This window comes from Astatotilapia calliptera, chromosome 4 (assembly GCF_964374335.1).
Source record: "Astatotilapia calliptera chromosome 4, fAstCal68.1, whole genome shotgun sequence".
NCBI classification, from domain to species: domain Eukaryota; kingdom Metazoa; phylum Chordata; class Actinopteri; order Cichliformes; family Cichlidae; genus Astatotilapia; species Astatotilapia calliptera.
In genome coordinates, this window is record NC_137425.1 from 32,442,871 (window position 1) to 32,463,605 (window position 20,735).

A 20,735-nucleotide genomic window follows, 5' to 3' on the forward strand; every position below is an offset into this window, starting at 1 on the left:
CCAAATCATTTAACATCTCAACGTCATTCCACATTGTAATCAGTGACGTCCCTTAAGTTTGTCACTCACCATGAGCCCAACAGTGTGGTCAGATAATGAGCCCTATTTAACTATTCAGTAACCACTGCACATCTGTTCAATTGTCACTTGTCTGTCTGTGCTGAATCCTCTTCAAACACTCTTAAAGAAAAACAAACATTAGCCAAACACACGGATCATCCTGGTTGTCAGGTGTCGGCCATCCAGATTCCAGAGGAGCTGTGAAAAGTCATAAAGTTAACACTCTGCTGTAAAAAGATGCAACACTGGTTTCAAATACAGTATCACACTGTATTCACTTCTCCCCTGTAACATTCACATTTTCTCCAACATTTTCTCAACAACACAGTGTAATTTCATCATCAACATATAGCCTGTAACCACAGTTTTCTTCACACAAAATCTCAGTAATCCTGTGGTAGAAAAACATCATTAAGTTGTGTCCTGCTGTAAATCACATGATCAAATCACATGATTAACCATCTGCTGTAATAAAGAAATGTAAATGTTAGCGCTGCACAGGTGTATACACTCTTTCTCACAGTAATCTCTGTGAGCAACACACGGTAGTGAATAACACACCCATGGTAAATTCACAGACACAGAAAAATGAAAACTAAAAAGGTTAAATTTGCAGAGTTCACATAGTCATGTCACCCAAGTTTCCTCCTGTGGTCTCCTTCTGCTCCTGCAACAGAGACACACACAGTGATACAGCCACACCTTTGTCAGGTGGGGGTTAGCTTCACACAATGGTGTTAAGTCAGTCAGTCTTGTCAGCTTTAACCAGTCAGTCAGTTCCCCATTTTTTTAAATTCTCACTCATTCACTCAGTGATTCTTTCTTTTGCTGATAGTGGAAATTATTGTCGCATTTTGTTTCCACCCTCAGAAAAACGACGACATTTCAAAAAGAAAAAGAATTTAGACTGGATTTCCTCGTTGAATCCTTTTGGACAGGAACTTACTTTCTAATTGTCCCAAATAAGTGGCTTTCTCCCCAGCCCATTTTAATTTTGGAGAAACTCACTTTGCAACCGTTCGCAACAACATGTTGTATAGTTCTTCCTATTCAAACGTTCAGATCTGCTTAGATGACAGACAAATTATCAAACAAAACTTTAGTGCACCATGAGAGTAACAAAATAAAAAGAAAATAAAGGAAAGCAAAGGAAAGAAAGGCCTTGTTTAAGTCATGACACGTGTTCTTCAATTCAGGGGAATAAATCGTAACAACCCAATTGGCAGGCTCAACTTAGTAACAAAAGACAAATCAACAGCCAGTTTAATCTCAAACATTCATCCAAATCAGCCATACACACAACATACAGCATAACCCTGCTGTCTCATCACATAATAAGTTTCTTCTCATGTAACTAAATGTGTGCCATGTTACAACTTCTTCACACACCAGAAACTCACAATCAGCTCACTCAGCTCACTCATTTAAGACCTCTCATCAGCATTCTGTTTCCTCCTCTATGATGCAACCATCTGTCCTCCTATAATATTCAGTCCACTAGTCTATATATCACTTTCATCTTACTAGTGACTTGGACAAGATGACTAACAGAATCTCGTGCTTAAGATGCTGTCTGGTCTTCATGAGTATCATTTATTGTGTATATGCATGTAGGGTTAGTATAGTTAATGCATTTTCTGTATGTTTTTGTGTTCCTCTCTCATCACATTTCCATTATTCTCATCACTGCTTAAACAACATACATCTCTCTCTCTGATTTTTTTTAAACTGTCCTTTTCTCCAAAACAGAAAATAGCATTGCAGTTGTTTCAGGCTGAGAAACACCAAACACTCTTCATGCTATCATTCATCCACACAACTATTTTATTTCTTTTGTCCACTGGGCAGGTGACCTGCAGAATCATGTCTGCCCCAGCTGGATACCTTTTCACACACACCGTGATGTCAGACACACTCACACTCACTTCTGCTTAGAGCACAATTTCACTTCATTCGTCAACGATCCACACACCACGTGCTGCCCAATAAATACTTTGCAGTGTATTTCATCCTCTTTCAAGGTAGACTTCTTTTAATTTTGCGGCATGCAACGCGCCTTACCCCAAAACCCAGGCTACGTGTAATTCCGTTAACACGACTTAGGTTTCCTTCTGTGCTGCTGCGTTCACTTACTGGCACTCACACACACATACGCTCATTCACACTCTCTTTAGGCCTATAACCTCCCTTACCGTGGCGAGCTCTATCCTCCTTACTATTGGAGGAGAAACCAAACACTCAACGCCCTTAACTGCGGAGAAAAACCTTTTTTAATTTTTTAGAGCTCTATCCTCCTTTCGGTGGAGAAACCATCTTAACCCTCCTTAAAACACTGGCGGAGAAGCCAAACCTACCTCCTTAAATAAATCAAAAAGATTTAAAAACAAAAACAAAAACACTGGCGGAGAAGCCAGGCAGCTTGCGTCTACACGCACAGCTTGCACACTCACGTAACTGCGTTTAACCGCACGGTCACGTAGCCGCTCTCTAAGGCCTTCTGTACTCACTGTTCGTGTTGTTTCCGTTCATGGGAAGAATCTCTGGATCCCGTCAATTGCCATCCATCCCGACCGGCCTGGTGACAAAGTTAAGCACCAGGGCTTTCGGCTGCTAGCAGACTGCGGCGGCGTCATCTCCCTCTCCTCGGTGGATGCGATGCGTTGGGCTCCGGTTCCGAAGGACCAAATAAATGTTGGGTCTGTGTTTCCACAAGCCCTGCTGGTTTAGAGACTTATTCATCATGAAGAAAACAAGACAGTCAGCGATCGATCGGTTTATTTGCAAGGGAGGCCTCGTCGGTATCTCAGAAACGCACTTCGAATCTCATTACGAATGACCCCGACGACGGCCTCCTCTCGCTGCCTTTTATTGGGAAAAGAGTTCACACAAGACAGGGAGTGCAGAATTATTAGGCAAATGAGTATTTTGTCCACATCATCCTCTTCATGCATGTTGTCTTACTCCAAGCTGTATAGGCTCGAAAGCCTACTACCAATTAAGCATATTAGGCGATGTGCATCTCTGTAATCAGAAGGGGTGTGGTCTAATGACATCAACACCCTATATCAGGTGTGCATAATTATTAGGCAACGTCCTTTCCTTTGGCAAAATGGGTCAAAAGAAGGACTTGACAGGCTCAGAAAAGTCAAAAATAGTGAGATATCTTGCAGAGGGATGCAGCAGTCTCAAAATTGCAAAGCTTCTGAAGCGTGATCATCGAACAATCAAGCGTTTCATTCAAAATAGTCAACAGGGTCGCAAGAAGCGTGTGGAAAAACCAAGGCGCAAAATAACGGCCCATGAACTGAGAAAAGTCAAGCGTGCAGCTGCCAAGATGCCACTTGCCACCAGTTTGGCCATATTTCAGAGCTGCAACATCACTGGAGTGCCCAAAAGCACAAGGTGTGCAATACTCAGAGACATGGCCAAGGTAAGAAAGGCTGAAAGACGACCACCACTGAACAAGACACACAAGCTGAAACGTCAAGACTGGGCCAAGAAATATCTCAAGACTAGTTTTTTTAAGGTTTTATGGACTGATGAAATGAGAGTGAGTCTTGATGGGCCAGATGGATGGGCCCGTGGCTGGATTGGTAAAGGGCAGAGAGCTCCAGTCCCACTCAGACGCCAGCAAGGTGGAGGTGGAGTACTGGTTTGGGCTGGTATCATCAAAGATGAGCATGTGGGGCCTTTTCGGGTTGAGGATGGAGTCAAGCTCAACTCCCAGTCCTACTGCCAGTTTCTGGAAGACACCTTCTTCAAGCAGTGGTACAGGAAGAAGTCTGCATCCTTCAAGAAAAACATGATTGAAAGCATCTGAAAAAAAACTAGACTTCTAACGTGGCCTAATCTAATCTTGAATAATAATTCAAGATTATTTTTTCTCAATCACCAGTTTTGAACCTTGGTTACATGATTCTGTTGTACTGTATTGTGTTGATTTTATAATGGGTTTTTTGTTTTTCTCTAATTAGGTTGGTGGGTCAGTACAAGGGAACCGCTTTTACTTTTCTATTCTATATGAGGAAGGAGATGAAAATGAAGGTGGCTGCCTATACAGGAAGTCTGGTGGAAAATTCCACCGTCTTCCTGGTTACCCACAATGTCATTTGGCCAGTGGAGTGGTCAACTTCTTCCTGGCTCGTACAGATGCCATGCAGAGGGTGAGATTTGACCCCAAGCTCCAGCGAGTAGCGCATTCAGGTAAGTCCAGACCTCAAAAGGGGTTTAGATTGAAAATGACACTAAGATGATATTTTCTTGAATGGGAAATGTTTGTTTCTGACTCTAGAGTTCTTCATGGATGGCCTGGGCTCTTTGATGGTTGCCTCATGTGGTGATGTGATAATTGACCATCAACCCAAAACACAGGAAAACCGTAATCCTACCTACAACAAATTCAGACACCCTGAAAGAAGTGAAGGCAAATTCAAACTGCAGCTTCACTTTTTCAAAAACCACCTTAAGTGCATTAGATATGGATAGAAGACCATAAACGCACATAAGGGTCACTTATTGTCATTACATATTGCACTTAATCTGAACATTTTCGTCTCTTTCATTTTAATTGTTTAGCCATTACTCCAGGAATGACAGAGCTTGGGATTCATGTGAATAAAGCTATTTTTTCTTTCTGTTGGGTTTTATTGTTCCTGATTTTATTTCTTTATGATTCTATAGGCAGTTTGATTTCTTATGCTATTGTTGATAGGGTTAGTGTCATAAGGTCATGTTTTTATTGTTAATCTAATATATCTAGTAATAACACAATAGTTTGAGTTCCTCTTATTGCCTTGTTTTTATGGAGTGCTGGATGCTGTTCTAGTTTAGAATACTTGATTTTTCATTCAGTTTCAGGTCCTACTTTGAATATGTTTATGTTTAGTTTCTTTGTTGTTTCCTTAACTGTTCTTCTCCCTCTCTTGTCTAGTGGTGCGAGGATTGATACTGAAATACTGATTCCTCCGATACCAAATAATTTGTCTATTTTAGTAGTTTGGGGAAAACTGGATTTTATCATTGACAGAAAAGCAGTAGAAAGTAACTATATTATTGTGATCATTGAAATGAAATAGATATAGATAGATAGATAGATAGATAGTCTAGGAAAATGGTTCTTAGCTTTATTGTTGTTTTCAATCAGTCATATTTGTTTTGAGTCATTGTTAATTGAATATTTTAAAGGTTTTGACATTGACTGGGTTTTTTCCCTCTTGTATGATAATTCTTCATAATTAAACAATAAGAACAAGTAGTGCTATGTCTTGTATTTATTGTTAAGGTATAATTTAAAATACAATAATGCTGATTTTGATTTTCCAAGCACATTAAATTCTTGTACAAAGTACTGATATCGAATCAGTATTGTTGATACCAGCCTGAACTTTACTTGGTATGGGATTGGAAAGGAAAACAGAGACATTACTGTCACATAACTACTCTCATATTTAGTTATTTTATGTTTAATGTATCTTTCTTGTTTCTGTTGTTGGGTTGGGTTCCTGTCATATTTTAATAGATACTGGTACCTTTGCCACTTATTCTTTAATCACACGTTCAGAATTTTCTCTTGCAAAATAAGTCCATACTTACACGCCAATTATTATTATTTTTTTTTTACTTAAAACATTTTTCTTGCAAAACTAAATAGTCAAAAAAATATCAAAACTGGTAGCCATATGGTTGGTCACCTTACAGCAATATGTAGTATATGAAGTATAATATGTAATATATGAAGCCAAAGTTACGGCAACTCAGAATTTAAAGCCCCAAAGACTATTTTTCCACATTCACACAAGGGCCATTATGCATGTGTGTATGGGTAATTCTTCAAAAATTATTGAAAAACAAGCATTTTTAAGGTATTTAGATGAAGTTAAATCATTTCTTCTGTTCAATATCAATACCTAAGAAATTTCAACTCACAGATTGTGCCAAAATGGACCAGATTGCAAAACGCCTGGCTGTGTATTCATAAACACCTCTGTGACTTTGCTCTTTTACTTCAGCAGTATCAGTCTTTGCACAGATAATGTTCATATGTTGATTCCTGGTTTTCTGGAGTTTATTGTCTATTGCAGTATCTTTAATCTTTAATTTAGGATGAGATGTTAAATTGTGTGTTGTGATGAAATGATTAAAAAATACTCAGTAAAGCTAAAGATCACTCTTCTTCATCCACACAAACTTAAAAATGTGTTTGTCCGTACTGACAACATATAACCTTCCTACCTCCTCCACAAACAATTCCCAGCTCTGGCCTTGCCTGTGGCTGATAAATTCATTAATTCAATTAAGTAAATTAAAAAAAATTATATTAAGTATCCTTGTGTATCTATAAGTGGGTGTGCAAAACACCCAAGATATCTTACGATGTGTACTTGGTTTGTAGAGTATTTTTAGGCTTGTGAAAATTTGTATTTTAGTGGAGAATTTTTCACAAGTGGGAAGCAGTTGCCTAGTTGAACAAAGTCCAAATGAGTCTAATTTATGAGAGGTAACAAAATCATCAACAATAAAATGTTTAGTAAATAAAGCTCTGTAATTTAAACAGGGTGATAAACACTGTACTGAGAGGAATAGGAAGCTGCAATTTATAGAGCACAGCAATTACATTATTGTCAGTGCTTGTAGATATTACTATGGAAACAGGGATAAGGTTACTATATCTGAGCAAAGACTGACCACTTACACTAATACAAAATATTACGTTTTGTAAACCACACATTACTCTCCAGATTTTCATATATACTGGGCACAATTTGAACCATAAATTTCAAATTTTGAATTGATTGCTCCACAAGACCTGTTTCTGCTGATTTTCAGTCCAGTTCTTGTGTAATTGGCATATCTCAGTCTTTCTTTTCACATTCTGCTTTTCTACAAAATGGATTCTTGACAGCCACTGAGAGCATTTCTGATGTGGCTTTCTTCCTATTTCATAAGGAAATGAATTTCAGATTTTTCCCCCTAAAGTACTTGCAGAAGAAGATCAGATCAAGATAGCCCTGAGAATATGTTGTCATCCGATCTGGACATTAGTCAACACAGAGAAGACACCTAAGGAAAGTTTCAGGCGATTCAGGAAAGTGAAAACTCTTAGTGATCCTTTATTTTCAGAGTAATATTAACAGTAATATTACAGTTATTTCCAGTTGTTTACACACAATTACATGTACTTCAGACACAGTGACTACCACATGTAACTGATGCACCACCCCCCTAAACCAATTCTGCTAAACTACAAGCATAATTCCTGCTTTACACTCAAATTGCAGTTTTAAAACACACTTTTTTCAAAACACTACACATAATTCTCTGCATTTGGAACTCTTTTCATGAAGAAAATCTCTTGTTTTCACAAGAGAAACACACTGTCATTCAAAATTGTAAACTCAGTTGCCCTACTTTGCATACTAACTCATCACATAGGTAAACACCTTTCACACATAATTGCAATGAAAAAATCAGAGCTTTATAAAAGGGCAACAGGTGAGTTCTTCTGTTTTGGTGCAATGGATGCCAACATTGGAAACAGAGGCAGAGCCAGAGGAGTGAGAGTAAGAGGAGGAGGGGGAGGAGGAGGAGGATGAGGACGATGAAGACTGGTTCACTGTCCACCCACGCTTTTTAGTTTTTTCTCGATTCGCCATGCTAGGCGATATTTGCCCTGCTGATCGGCCAGTGAAAATATTGCTTGTGATGTGGATGAGGTGTTGTGGCCAAATAGAAACAGAAGAAACGATGCAGCATAATTGTTTTGGTTTTGTTTTGTTTTGTTTTACTGCATTCAGTAAATTCTTCTGTTGTTTGGACTTTCCAGACCAGCAGGTTTAGGGAAGTCGTTTATGGGGTCACACTCTGACACACACGCACACACACACACCTCCAAATTCCAATGTAAGGAACAAACATGCCGGGTAAAAGCTATCGGGGCCTACGCTATCTTCAGCTGCACCAGCTACAGGGGCCTGGCTAGCTATGAGTGAGTGAAGGGTGCGAAGCCGAGTCTCCAATTCAGTAATCATGGCCTCCAGAGCTGCAAATATGCTACATTTGTTACAAGTATCACTACTGCTAAAGGAGGCCGAGGAGTAACTAAACATCTGACGCAATGAGCAGGAAAGTGCAGGAGGGACAGGTGAAGAGGCCATGCTGCTAGCAAGTCGGCTATGAGCTAAGCTAAGCTAGCGATACAGTAAAGACACAGTGAGTGAATACTTTGGCTATAATTTAGAAGTGAGTACACAGAGTGTGGTTCGGATGAAGCACGTGTAGATTATACTATAAAAAAGGAGGTATCTAAAAGTTTTTAATTAAATTGCTAAGCAGATAAGCTACTCAAAAACACCACTGTGTGTTGAGCAGGAACAGGAAGTGATACTCTACCGCAGAGAGAGCGAACACCAAGTGGCCAGTCAGATGTCAAAAAGAAATGACAGTCAGATAGTGTTGCAGTAGCATGCAAAGTAACTAATGTGGAATGTATCCTAGTGCCTTTAGTTTTTTGCATATTTGTCAGCACTTGATTTAAGCTGAAAGTCTGCATTCCAATTACGTTTGGATTGTTTGATTTAAAATCTGCTGTGGTGATGTAGCGAGGCAAAAGTACAAAAACTGTCTTGATCCAAAAATTTATGGATGTAACTTTAGCACCCACCACCTCACCTGCCTCTGAATGTGTCTTTAGTCTGCTTTTTCTTCCAATGGCAGACAGAAGCACTTAATCAGAAAATTAGGCCAAAGTTCTGGAAATTCACTGTTAAAAAAAAAAAAGTAATAAAAAATAAAAATGACAAATATATATGAATAACCTAAATGTGTATATACCAAAGGAGAAAACTAGCTTCACACAATAAACATAGGTGCCATTTTGTAGTTGGCTAAACTTAGACAGCAAAACAAATGTTTTGTCAAGAGTATAGCAAAATAAAACTTTATGGTTTACAGACCTCACAAAAGTGGTTCTGGAAGAATGGTCAAAGATTCCCACAAACACACCCGTAAACCTTGTGGAAAGCCATCCCAGAAGTATCCAACCTTTTATAGCTACAAAGGGTTGGCTATCATATTAAACTCTGTGTATTACGAATGAGATGTCACTCAAGTTCATATGTGTGTGAAGGCAGTGTATGTTCATCTCAGTTGTTTCCTTGGGCATCTTTCTACTTTGAGGACGTTTAGGAAAACTGATGATGTTGATGGTCATATTATGACATTAATAAAGAAATGACAAAAATCTCAATGGCTTCATTAACATTTTTTGTTACTGTGTTTTCTAGCAGGTTCTGGGTATCACATTTAAAGTAAACATGTTAAGCATGTTTACTTTAAATGTTGTTACATTTTCAAGTATAGGGTTATCAGTGATTTCAGTATTATTTCAATTTTATATGTGGTCCCAACATTTTTTTTGGATAGCCGGTCATAAATATATTTAAATCTTTAAGTATTCATAAGCATCCATAAGTGACTGAGCCAGGACTCTCTTCCAGACACTCTAACAACCACCGGCACAATGTACATTTCAGATTTTTTAATTTAAAAAATTTGAGATTGTCTGTTTTATTTAATTCATTTAATGTACAGAATTCACCCACTTGCTCCACACAATGCCACTTACTGCACATAAAGTGTTGTGTCCTGTGTTATGACATTAAGGCTATTAGTAATTAGGTAATTAGGCCACCTTGGAATAACAGTTCTATTAAAACAACAAAAATAAATAAAAACACCTACAAAGTCCATATTAAGAAGAAGAAGAAGAAGATTATCAGTCAGACCACTAATTTATCATACTGATATATTTCTCCCCCCACTTGGGTTCTTTTGTTCGACTCCTTTTCTTTTACTTTCACTCAGTAGTTAGAATGCAGTGGTTTGAGGGAATAACTGCACAACTCTAGAAATGAAACAGTCTCTCCATCATTATGTCTTGCCTTGTAAAGTCTTTAATTTGATATTTTCTATTTTTAGAAAATATCAAATTTGATCTATTTTATCTATTTTTAGAAAACATCAAATTTTCTAAAAGTAGAGCCCATACAGGGGAGCAAGCATGCTGGAGAGGTTAGGCAAAAACTTCCCATAATAGTTCACTAAGCCCAGGAATGATCTTAGTTCAGCTACATTCTTTGGACTGGGGGCTTCCTTTACTGCCCTCACTTTGTCTTCCAGCGGGGACAGGCCCTGAGCTGAGATGCGATGACACAGGTATGTCACGCTAGGGGCTTGGAAAACAAACTTACTGCACTTCAAATGCAACCCAGCTTCTGAGAGCTTCTTTAACACCTGCTCAAGGTTACGCAGATGCTCCTCTTCTGTTTTACTTGTAACTAAAATGTCATCCAAGTAAACAGCAACACTGGGAATCTTTTGCAGAAGATTGTCCATGGTGTGCTGAAAGATAGCCGGACTGGATGCAACGCCAAACACCAGGCGATTGTACTTGAACAGCTCCTTGTGTGTGTTTATTGTCACATATTTTTTTGATTCCTCATCCAGCAGCAACTGGTGGTATGCATGACTCATATCCAAATTTGTGAATGTCTGACCACCCGCCAGTGTGGCAAACAGGTCATCCACTTGAGGCAGAGGGTAGGTGTTGAGCTGAGAGGCTTGGTTTACTGTCAGTTTGTAATCACCACATATACACACCCCTCAGTCCTCCTTCAACACTGGTAGAATCGGGGCTGCCCAGTCTGAGAACTGTTGTAGTCTCTCAATTCTACTTCCAGCTTGGCCTTCATGGCGTATGGTACAGTGCGTGGTTTGAAAAAGCGTTGCCGGACAAAAGAGTCCGCACACAGCTTCACAGTGGTGCCCTAGAGGGTGCCCAATTAATTCTTGAAAACATCTGCATGCTTTCCCAGCAATTCATCTTGGCTTACACTTACATACCTGATTTCTCTCCAGTTCAGGCGGATTAGCCCCCTCCACTTTCACCACCAGTAGTGTTGCTGCAGTTTCTTGACCCTGATATGCTGCATGCACCTCTATACCACCAAGCGGGGGAATGCATTCACCCGTGTACTGTCTCAGGCTTATCTCAGTCGCTTGGAGAGCCGGCGCCCCGCCCGAGTGCCATAAGCTGTGGTAGGTGGCTTGGCTGATCACGGAAGCTGAGGCCACTGTATCCACCTCCATTTGTAGCTCCTTCCCATTTACCTGGATAGTGGCATATGGGCTCTGCATGGCATTTATTTAAGTCAACCAGATTAAACATGTTGAAAACACACTCATCCTCCTCAGGCGCTATGCTCTGCAGGTGATGCATGTTTAGTTTGGGTTTTGTCTTCCATTCCTTCTTTGGTTTCTCCTTAGAGCTCCTGCATTTCTTGGCTAAGTGCCCCTTTTTCTTGAAGTTTTAGCAGGTACTGTCTTTGAAAACACACTCCTTGGCAAAATCTGCTCCCCCACACTGGTAACACTCCACTAGCTCCCTCAGTTTGCCTCTCACACTCTGAGATACATGATGTACATCAGCTGAGTGCATATTGTCGTTAGCTTTCTGATGTCTTTAATGTTATTAGCTGCTGTTTCTATTGCCTGAGCAATTTTCAAAGCTTTCTTAAAGTCCAGTGTGGGCTCCCCAAACAACCGACGCTGCATGCCATCAACATTTATACCACACACCAACCTGTCGCGTAGCATGTCATCCAGCACGCCTCCAAACTCACAGTGCTCCAATAGCTGTCTCAGCTCCACCACATACGCAGCCACTGAAACTCCTGGCTTGCATGAATGAGTGTGGAATTTAAACCGCTGAACAATCACGGAGGGTTTTGGCAAGTGATGATTTTGCACCAATGTCACCAGTTCTTTGAAGCTGAAGTCTCCGAGGCATCGTCAGGTTACGTATCAACTTAGTTCACCAGTGCTTTCTTTCTTTCTCAGGATGTACTAAACTGTAGATTTTGCCACAACTAATATTGTAGTGATTTGTTGCATTGGATTTTTTTCTATTTTAGCAGCTTAGGGGTGGCTTGTTTCACCTACACGGAGGGCTCCTTTTACCACATGTTGTCTATTAACAGAAAATCTTCCAAATGCAAGAACCACACCTCAAATGAAAGCTGACAGTCTGCACATTAGTCTATGTCCATTATATAACTATATTTGGAATATGTTTAAGTAAATGGGTAAAAAAAAAAAAACTTGTGTCAGTGTCCAAATATATATATTGATCTAAATGGGGGGGATGCTGTTGCTACTACAATAAATACAGTTTGTAGAGGTAGGAATGTTGGTTGCATTATAGTATAAATAAAAATACGGTTTATGGATAAAGTGTAATCTCCTTGAGTGTTGGCAGTGCAGTTAACCTTCAATCAGACTGAAGGTAGGGCATGTTTGACAGCCTGTCGGTAGAAGCTTCTATTGAGTCTGTTTGTCTTTGGCCTGATGGACCTCTAGTGTTTACCAGAGGGAAAGGGGGGAAAAGGTGAGTGTCCAGGGTGTGAGGGGTCCTTGATGATGATGCTGGCTTTCCGCTGAAGTCTGCCAGTATAAATGTCTCTGAGGGGGGTTAGTGAAGTCCCAATTGCCCGCACTGCTGCCCTCACCACTCACTGCAGTTTCCTCTTGTCCTCTACAGTGCAGCAGTTGAACCAGAGTGTGCTGGAGTAAGTCAGAAGGCTCTCAGTGGTGGAGTAGAAGTTTACTAGCAGTCTCTGGGGTAATTGGGCCTAATGCAGCTTCCTGAGAAAGTGCAGCCTTTGTTGTGCTTTCCCTACCTAGTGGGAAATGTTTGTGGACCAGGTAAGGTCGGCCGAGATTTGGACTCCGAGGAACTTAAAGCTTTCTACCCTTTCTACCTCCTCCCCATCAATGTAGAGGATAGAGTGCTCAGATCACTTTGTTCACCTGAAGTCAGTTACCATCTCCTTGGTCTTGGCTGTGTTCAGATGTAGGTTGTTGTTGTCACACCATTGCTTCAGATGCTGAATCTCCTCTCTGTAGGCTGATTCATTGTTGTTGTCAATCAGTCCTATGATGGTGGTGTCATCAGCAAATTTTATGATGGTGTTACTGGTGTGGATTGGAGAACAATCATGGGTGGAAAGTGAGTAAAAGAGGGGACTGAGAACACACCCCTGTGGGATGCCTATGTTCAGAATGAGGGTGCAGGAGGTGTGCTCTCCCATCCTGACGTTCTGAGATCTGTTGCTCAGGAAGTCCAATATCCAGGTGCACAGTGAGCTGCTGAGTCCTAAGTTGAGTCCTAGTTTATTAACCGGTTTTTGGGGTTGAACTGTATTGAAGGCAGAGCTGAAGTCCACAAACAGCATTCTCACATAGGTGTTACTACTGTCCAGGTGTGTGAGGGTTGAGTGAAGAGCTGTTATTATGGCGTCCTCTGTCAACCTGTTTGCCCTGTATGCAAAATGGTATGGATCGAGGTCTGCAGGGATGGCAGCTTTAATGTGCAACATGATGAGTTTCTCAAAGTGTTTGGCAATTATGGATGTTAAAGCAACTGGACAGTAGTCATTCAAGCAACTCACTGTTCTTCTTGGGCACTGGAAGGATGGTGGTTGACTTAAAGCAGGATGGTACTACAGACTGTAGAAGGGAGAGGTTGAAGATGGATGAAAACCTCTGCTAGTTGGTCTTATGCAAGCTTTAACCTTCCTGCCTTCTTGGGACCTTTTTGTGCCACTGCTATGTGTTAAATGGCTGCCATTTCCACTGTGTTCAGTGGAATATAACCAAACTTGCCACAGGATAGTTTTTACCTGTCAATGTTAATATTCCAGTGTGAATTCCTTAAATCAGCCTAAAATGGCTGAGCAGCAGAAATCCCCACACCCATCACCCCGGGGACCATTTTCTGCCCATTGACTTCCATTATAAACGCTATTTTTCAACCCCAAATTATCATCATATGATTTTATTTTTTCTTCTTTTCTTGGATGTCAATGAAGACTCAGGGCCTTGAAGTTTTAATTTTTAAATTGCAAAAAAAATGCAAAAAAAATAATGGCAGGTCAAAATGTATGTTGGTGCCAATCTTTGGTCCATCTAAAGGCCTACTTATAATGACAATCACATATTACTTCAACTGGTTTTTTTGTGGAAATATTTAGTTTCGTTTTTTGGTTTTTGGGGCTTATAACACAGGGCGCTCATGTAATAACACTGGGATTTGAAGGGTTAAAACAACGAAAATATAATTAAAACTTTACATGAATATTTCAGGGAGAAGTAGTTTTACAAGGTTGGCTAATTTAAAGTGGAATAAAATATGGATATATGGTCTTTTTATGGCATGGCTGAGAATGGTCCCTAGGGTGATGGGTGTGAGTTTTTTAAAGGATGGCAGGAGGGTTAAGCACTCTTCCGGCTACTCTGTCAGGACCCGCTGCTTTCCTCAAGTTGACTCTGCACAGGTTTAGGGTATCAGGTGAGGTGATGTCCGGGGAGTGGTTTGTGTGTGATTGTCTTTGTAGCCAGTAAGTGTCTTGATCACCTGCCACATTTCTCGAGTTGTTTGTTTGAAAGTGTTCCTCGATGTGCTGTTTGTATTTTCACTTGGCTTCTTTTATACCTTTAAACAGAGATTTTTATAAAGAAAAAACAATAGCCACTGAAACAACCTGATGAGCCATCTGTAATGTGGGGGGTTTGCACTTTTGATAACTTTCTTATCAGTTCGACTCATCAGATCTATTTGCACAAAGCATATGGCAGGCACTCACACACATCATTCTAACAACTCAGTAACAGTCAGTCTGCCCCAGGGCAGCTGTGGCTACAACTGTAGCTTGCCTTCACCAGTGTATGAATGTGAGAGTGAATGAATAGTGGTATTGTAAAGCGCTTTGATGCAATCCATTATTATTATTATTATTATTATTATTAAAAGACTGTACCTTCAATTTCTGTAATGCAGCTGATTCTCCTGTCTGAGGACAAGCACAATACAATACAATGCAAAAAGTTTAATACTGCATCATGCAGGCTGTCTTGATGCAAGCTCAATCACTCTGTAGTTATTTTGTTTTACTCCTGCTGGATTATGTGGGCAGGTCTTTCCAGTAACTATAACTGGGGATTTGATTCCGTCAGGAACGGTCCTAGGTCAAAACTTGTCGGGGTGCTCAGCCCCCAATCATAATGTCACTCAAACAATGCCTTGCAATTGCTATTACAACATTAGATTACAAAGTTATCTTTAAAAGCAACTCAATAGGTTGGACAACAGTAGTATATGACTGCCACCTTTGTGGAGGAGGGGTGAGGTGGGGTGGGGGTGAGGTGGGGTTTGGGGTGTGGGGTTTGGGGTGGGTGGGGGGCACCACTTTGGGGTCCTTAGGGACTGAGTAAAGCGCTACACAAATGCAGGCCATTACCATTTACCATTTACTGTGCAGACCCAACACAGGATATCAGTGGTGAATAGATTTGTAGCCTCTGTTTGGAGTAATATGCACCTTTTTAAATGCTACCATTCATGTCATAATCTTATTTTCTGTTTTCCCACCTCACTATCTGCCCATTTGCTTACTTTGTCCTTCCTGCTCTTTTACAGTCTGCCATCTCTCTGTCCATTCCAGTTGCACACAAATGTATAGTGTTAAACTAGAAAATAACATAAATCTTATATTGTATATAATACAATATGCTATATTGTATTCAGAATGAGGGATCACCTGGATCTGGACCTGCACTGTAAACAAACACTGATGTCTAATTTGACCAAAGGAACATAATTTTTTAACACACTAAAATAATAAAGTACATCAGCTCCTCAGCAGGTAACAGAAGGTTAAAATGAGCTACTAATCTCTTTATGTGTCACGCCCCCACATTATCAGAACAGTTTGCACTTTTGCTTGTTAACGTTTCATGTAAAGTGTGTTTCAGTGTGTTAAATTACCTTCTTATTATGACAAGCCACACTGTGCTAAAGCACACAACAGCTCTGTGTGGGCACACTGTAACAGCATGATATCAAAAACACTGGACAGTTAAACTTGTTTTCATTTTACACTGCACTGTCTCCAGTAGACAAGCTGGCAAAACATTAACATTAGAAGACATCAAATAATACTAAAATTATTTATCATTACAAGTTTTGATTTTGGTCTTTACCAAATGTTGAGGAGAATTTCTGATTAAATGCTTTAGTGTGAATATTTCAGAGCAGGGCGCGTTTTTAAAACTGAAGACAGCCTCCTCCTCCCACTGTAGAGACAGTTAATCTGCGGTACCACCAACTGGTTAAAGACGGAACTGCACTCAGAGTTAAAGTGACACTTTGTGTTACCTATTTTTTTCATCACTACGCATAATGTAAATATTCTGGCTTTTATCAAATGAAAAATTGCAAATATCCAAAACACAGCAGCAAATGCAGTGAGACTGACAATTTCAGAACAAAAATAACCCAACTGACAAAAAAATAAATAAAATAAAATAAAAAATCACCCCCTGGATCCAACCAAGCAAATAAGTAAAAGCTTTCCATTAGATAATTACTGCTGTGTACGAGCTTCTCATTAAGCATTAACCTGCCATGCTGGAAAGCATTTATATTAACTACAAGTTCTAACAAGATTACAGACCCTATTTCAGTAAATGCTGCTAAAGGTCTCCTGAGATCTCAGACACTTATTGACTGCTGCTAAAGAAAGACAGGATGTGACACAGAGGTAAATACGTGCTATCTTTTTTAAGTGATTGTTGCCACCAAATCAAAATATTTAACATATGTCCTATCTATTATTGTGAATCTTGTTGACACAGGGCTCGACCTGCTGGTCAAAGACAAAACTGCACAGCTCCCATGAAACTTTGTGTTACATAATTCACTCATCTTTGTGATCAGGGAAAATTTTCTTTTGTGCAAGAAAAAATGCATATATCATAACACATCAATGTGTAATCTTTTTACCACTTGCAGTAAATATAAATGTTGACATTTAACATGTGATCTCTGTCTTTCCATCAAGTATTTTAAGCATCGTGATGGCAGCTTTGTTAATGGTGATGGCCTGACGGACATCAGAGATTCATACGAGCTTTTTTGTCTTTTGCCCTTCTCCCCCGTCCCTCTTCTCAGCTGTTTCTCTTTCCCTCTTTCTTTCTCCCCTTCTTTCCCCCAGTCAAGTCTGTCCCGTATTCAGTAAGTGAAAATAAAATAAACAATAAAAGGTGAATCAAATGGACCATTACGGCAAGGCTGGGATGGTCAGTTTGGTAAAGTAAATCCGTTGGGCATCTTTCTTTGCCTTTAGACAACAATTCTGATGGCAAAAGAGCCAAACGGGACAGGCCAAAAAATAAAATAAAATAAAATAAAAAAATAAAAAATAAAGGTCGGGTTAGATTCTAAATATTTTTGAACGCACAAATAAAAAGATGAACAACTCTTAAAAAAAAAAAAAAAAGAGATTCATACGAGCCGGTGGAGTACGTCAAGAGCCTTCCTGATTTGTTCCAGAATCAAGCTGGTGTCAGAGTGTGTAAGAACTGAATACTAAAATATTTTAATGTAATTCTGGCACATCTACTGAAATACATAAACTCCTGAAAGAACCACTAGGAATACTCAGGTTTTAAATTTTATTCACTTTACCACAACAGAGGTTAGAAAAAGAACTTAATCCTCGTAAATCAGCGTACTCAGATTCCTAAAGCTAGCAGCCATAATCTCAGCTACACGGTTGCATCTATTTTTAACCTTTCCTAAAGGTTCCCTTGCACTAATCTGCCATTCTTACTCCTCTATTAAAAGGGGGTGATCATATTATTTTAACTAATTATACACTAATCTAAACTTTCAGTTTTGGTAAACGTACTTCAATCTCGGATCTTTGAACAGATTAAATCTCTATGGTCTCCTTTTCAGTCATATTATATTAAAAGTTGCAGTACTGTTACTGCTGTTATTGTCATGTATGATACAGCCTCAGCACACAAAAAATGTGTCCTCTAGTTTTCAGACGTTGTGAGATCAGCAATGTCATATTAAAATTTGATAAAAGTGGTCAACAAACTGAGTTGGTGTCTACTTTTAAATATCTAGGATTTCCAAGTGATTATGGTTTAGTATATTATAAGAAAACTGAAACTTTTTTTGGGGGGGGGGGGGGGGTTATAGAAATAATTCCTGTTTTTCATTTTATGTAAAACAGAAACAGGTGGAGATCATTTTTATTGATAATACAGGGAGTGCAGAATTATTAGGCAAATGAGTATTTTGTCCACATCATCCTCTTCATGCATGTTGTCTTACTCCAAGCTGTATAGGCTCGAAAGCCTACTACCAATTAAGCATATTAGGTGATGTGCATCTCTGTAATGAGAAGGGGTGTGGTCTAATGACATCAACACCCTATATCAGGTGTGCATAATTATTAGGCAACATCCTTTCCTTTGGCAAAATGGGTCAAAAGAAGGACTTGACAGGCTCAGAAAAGTCAAAAATAGTGAGATATCTTGCAGAGGGATGCAGCAGTCTCAAAATTGCAAAGCTTCTGAAGCGTGATCATCGAACAATCAAGCGTTTCATTCAAAATAGTCAACAGGGTCGCAAGAAGCGTGTGGAAAAACCAAGGCGCAAAATAACTGCCCATGAACTGAGAAAAGTCAAGCGTGCAGCTGCCAAGATGCCACTTGCCACCAGTTTGGCCATATTTCAGAGCTGCAACATCACTGGAGTGCCCAAAAGCACAAGGTGTGCAATACTCAGAGACATGGCCAAGGTAAGAAAGGCTGAAAGACGACCACCACTGAACAAGACACACAAGCTGAAACGTCAAGACTGGGCCAAGAAATATCTCAAGACTGGTTTTTCTAAGGTTTTATGGACTGATGAAATGAGAGTGAGTCTTGATGGGCCAGATGGATGGGCCCGTGGCTGGATTGGTAAAGGGCAGAGAGCTCCAGTCCCACTCAGACGCCAGCAAGGTGGAGGTGGAGTACTGGTTTGGGCTGGTATCATCAAAGATGAGCTTGTGGGGCCTTTTCGGGTTGAGGATGGAGTCAAGCTCAACTCCCAGTCCTACTGCCAGTTTCTGGAAGACACCTTCTTCAAGCAGTGGTACAGGAAGAAGTCTGCATCCTTCAAGAAAAACATGATTTTCATGCAGGACAATGCTCCATCACACGCGTCCAAGTACTCCACAGCGTGGCTGGCAAGAAAGGGTATAAAAGAAGAAAAACTAATGACATGGCCTCCTTGTTCACCTGATCTGAACCCCATTGAGAACCTGTGGTCCATCATCAAATGTGAGATTTACAAGGAGGGAAAACAGTACACCTCTCTGAACAGTGTCTGGGAGGCTGTGGTTGCTGCTGCACGCAATGTTGATGGTGAACAGATCAAAACACTGACAGAATCCATGGATGGCAGGCTTTTGAGTGTCCTTGCAAAGAAAGGTGGCTATATTGGTCGCTGATTTGTTTTTGTTTTGTTTTTGAATGTCAGAAATGTCTATTTGTGAATGTGGAGATGTTATATTGGTTTCACTGGTAAAAATAAATAATTGAAATGGGTATATATTTGTTTTTTGTTAAGTTGCCTAATAATTATGCACAGTAATAGTCACCTGCACACACAGATATCCCCCTAAAATAGCTAAAACTAAAAACAAACTAAAAACTACTTCCACAAACATTCAGCTTTGATATTAATGAGTTTTTTGGGTTCATTGAGAACATGGTTGTTGTTCAATAATAAAATTATTCCTCAAAAATACAACTTGCCTAATAATTCTGCACTCCCTGTAGATGTGCTTCTGTTCATTAATTGGATAGTGTTTTTCATGGGGCACTAAGATTCATCACCAACTGTGGTCCCCATACATATGACTGTGTACTCTAAAGTCATTTGGACATCTTTATGTATTTGATGACTCGATCACAGGAATGTGTTTATTAATAAAATCATGTTGGTCCCCAGAAATTACATTTGGCATGAGCCAAATGGTCTGAACTTCAACACCGCCTTTATTACTGTGCTGTCAGATATATCAGCAGTTTTTAAAAGTGCTGAACTTGTTAGCTACACAGCACTGGCAGTGTTTCAGAGTCCACTCTGGACATCAGGGGTTGGTTTCAAGTAAAGTAGCCCCCTGTGTGTAGATGTCCGTATGCCTTAGCAAAGTGGAAAACCTGAGCTTCATGTCTCTAGAATGATTTAGATTGTGGCCATATTTCTTTTTAAAAAGAGGATTCTTTATATTTTGTTAAAACACTGTGGTGTTTTCCACACAGTTTAGTTGAGCAGGCTACCATGCTTTGTTAACTGATGCCCGAGTGTATTTGGTGACTCACTTCACATTTTAATTAATTAATTTATGTGTCCAAGAAAAATGATTATTTTACTAGTGGATAATTCTCTCACTCTTGTCTTTGGAAGAGCTGCAGCTGTTCCTGTCTCACATTTCCCATATCAGCAGGCCAGTTTGCTGCCTCTTCAGGTCATCTTGCAGTGCAGCTGGTGTGAACTGGAAAGCAACTCTAATCAGAACTTACAGCAGATGATAACCTGGTTCATTCAGTTCATCATCACGTGGTCAAGCTGACAGTGACTGCAGAACTGGGTGGGGACTACAATGAGCAGCACAAAATGAGAAAGCGAAACAATGAGCTGCTACATGTGTGGTGTGGACCCAGCTTTGAATGGATACACATACATACACATTTCCCTGTAAGTGAGAAAAGCT

At 39.8% G+C, this 20,735-nt stretch overlaps 2 protein-coding genes across 3 annotated transcripts in view; one reads left to right on the forward strand and one right to left on the reverse strand.

The window, feature by feature from the left end:
* Window positions 1–5,314, forward strand: part of LOC113021406 (beta-1,4 N-acetylgalactosaminyltransferase 2-like) — a 40,994-nt gene extending 35,680 nt beyond the window's left edge. For both annotated transcript variants that reach the window (XM_026166049.2, XM_080300501.1), the window contains exons 11-12: window positions 4,035–4,263; window positions 4,352–5,314. In XM_026166049.2, the coding sequence (XP_026021834.1) occupies window positions 4,035–4,263; window positions 4,352–4,545 (423 nt within the window). In that variant the 3' untranslated portion in view covers window positions 4,546–5,314. The remainder of the gene's footprint in view (window positions 1–4,034; window positions 4,264–4,351) is intronic.
* LOC113021409 (G2/M phase-specific E3 ubiquitin-protein ligase-like) overlaps window positions 1–20,735 on the reverse strand; it is a 258,658-nt gene that overhangs the window by 42,341 nt on the left and 195,582 nt on the right. The gene's annotated exons all lie outside the window — the stretch shown is intronic.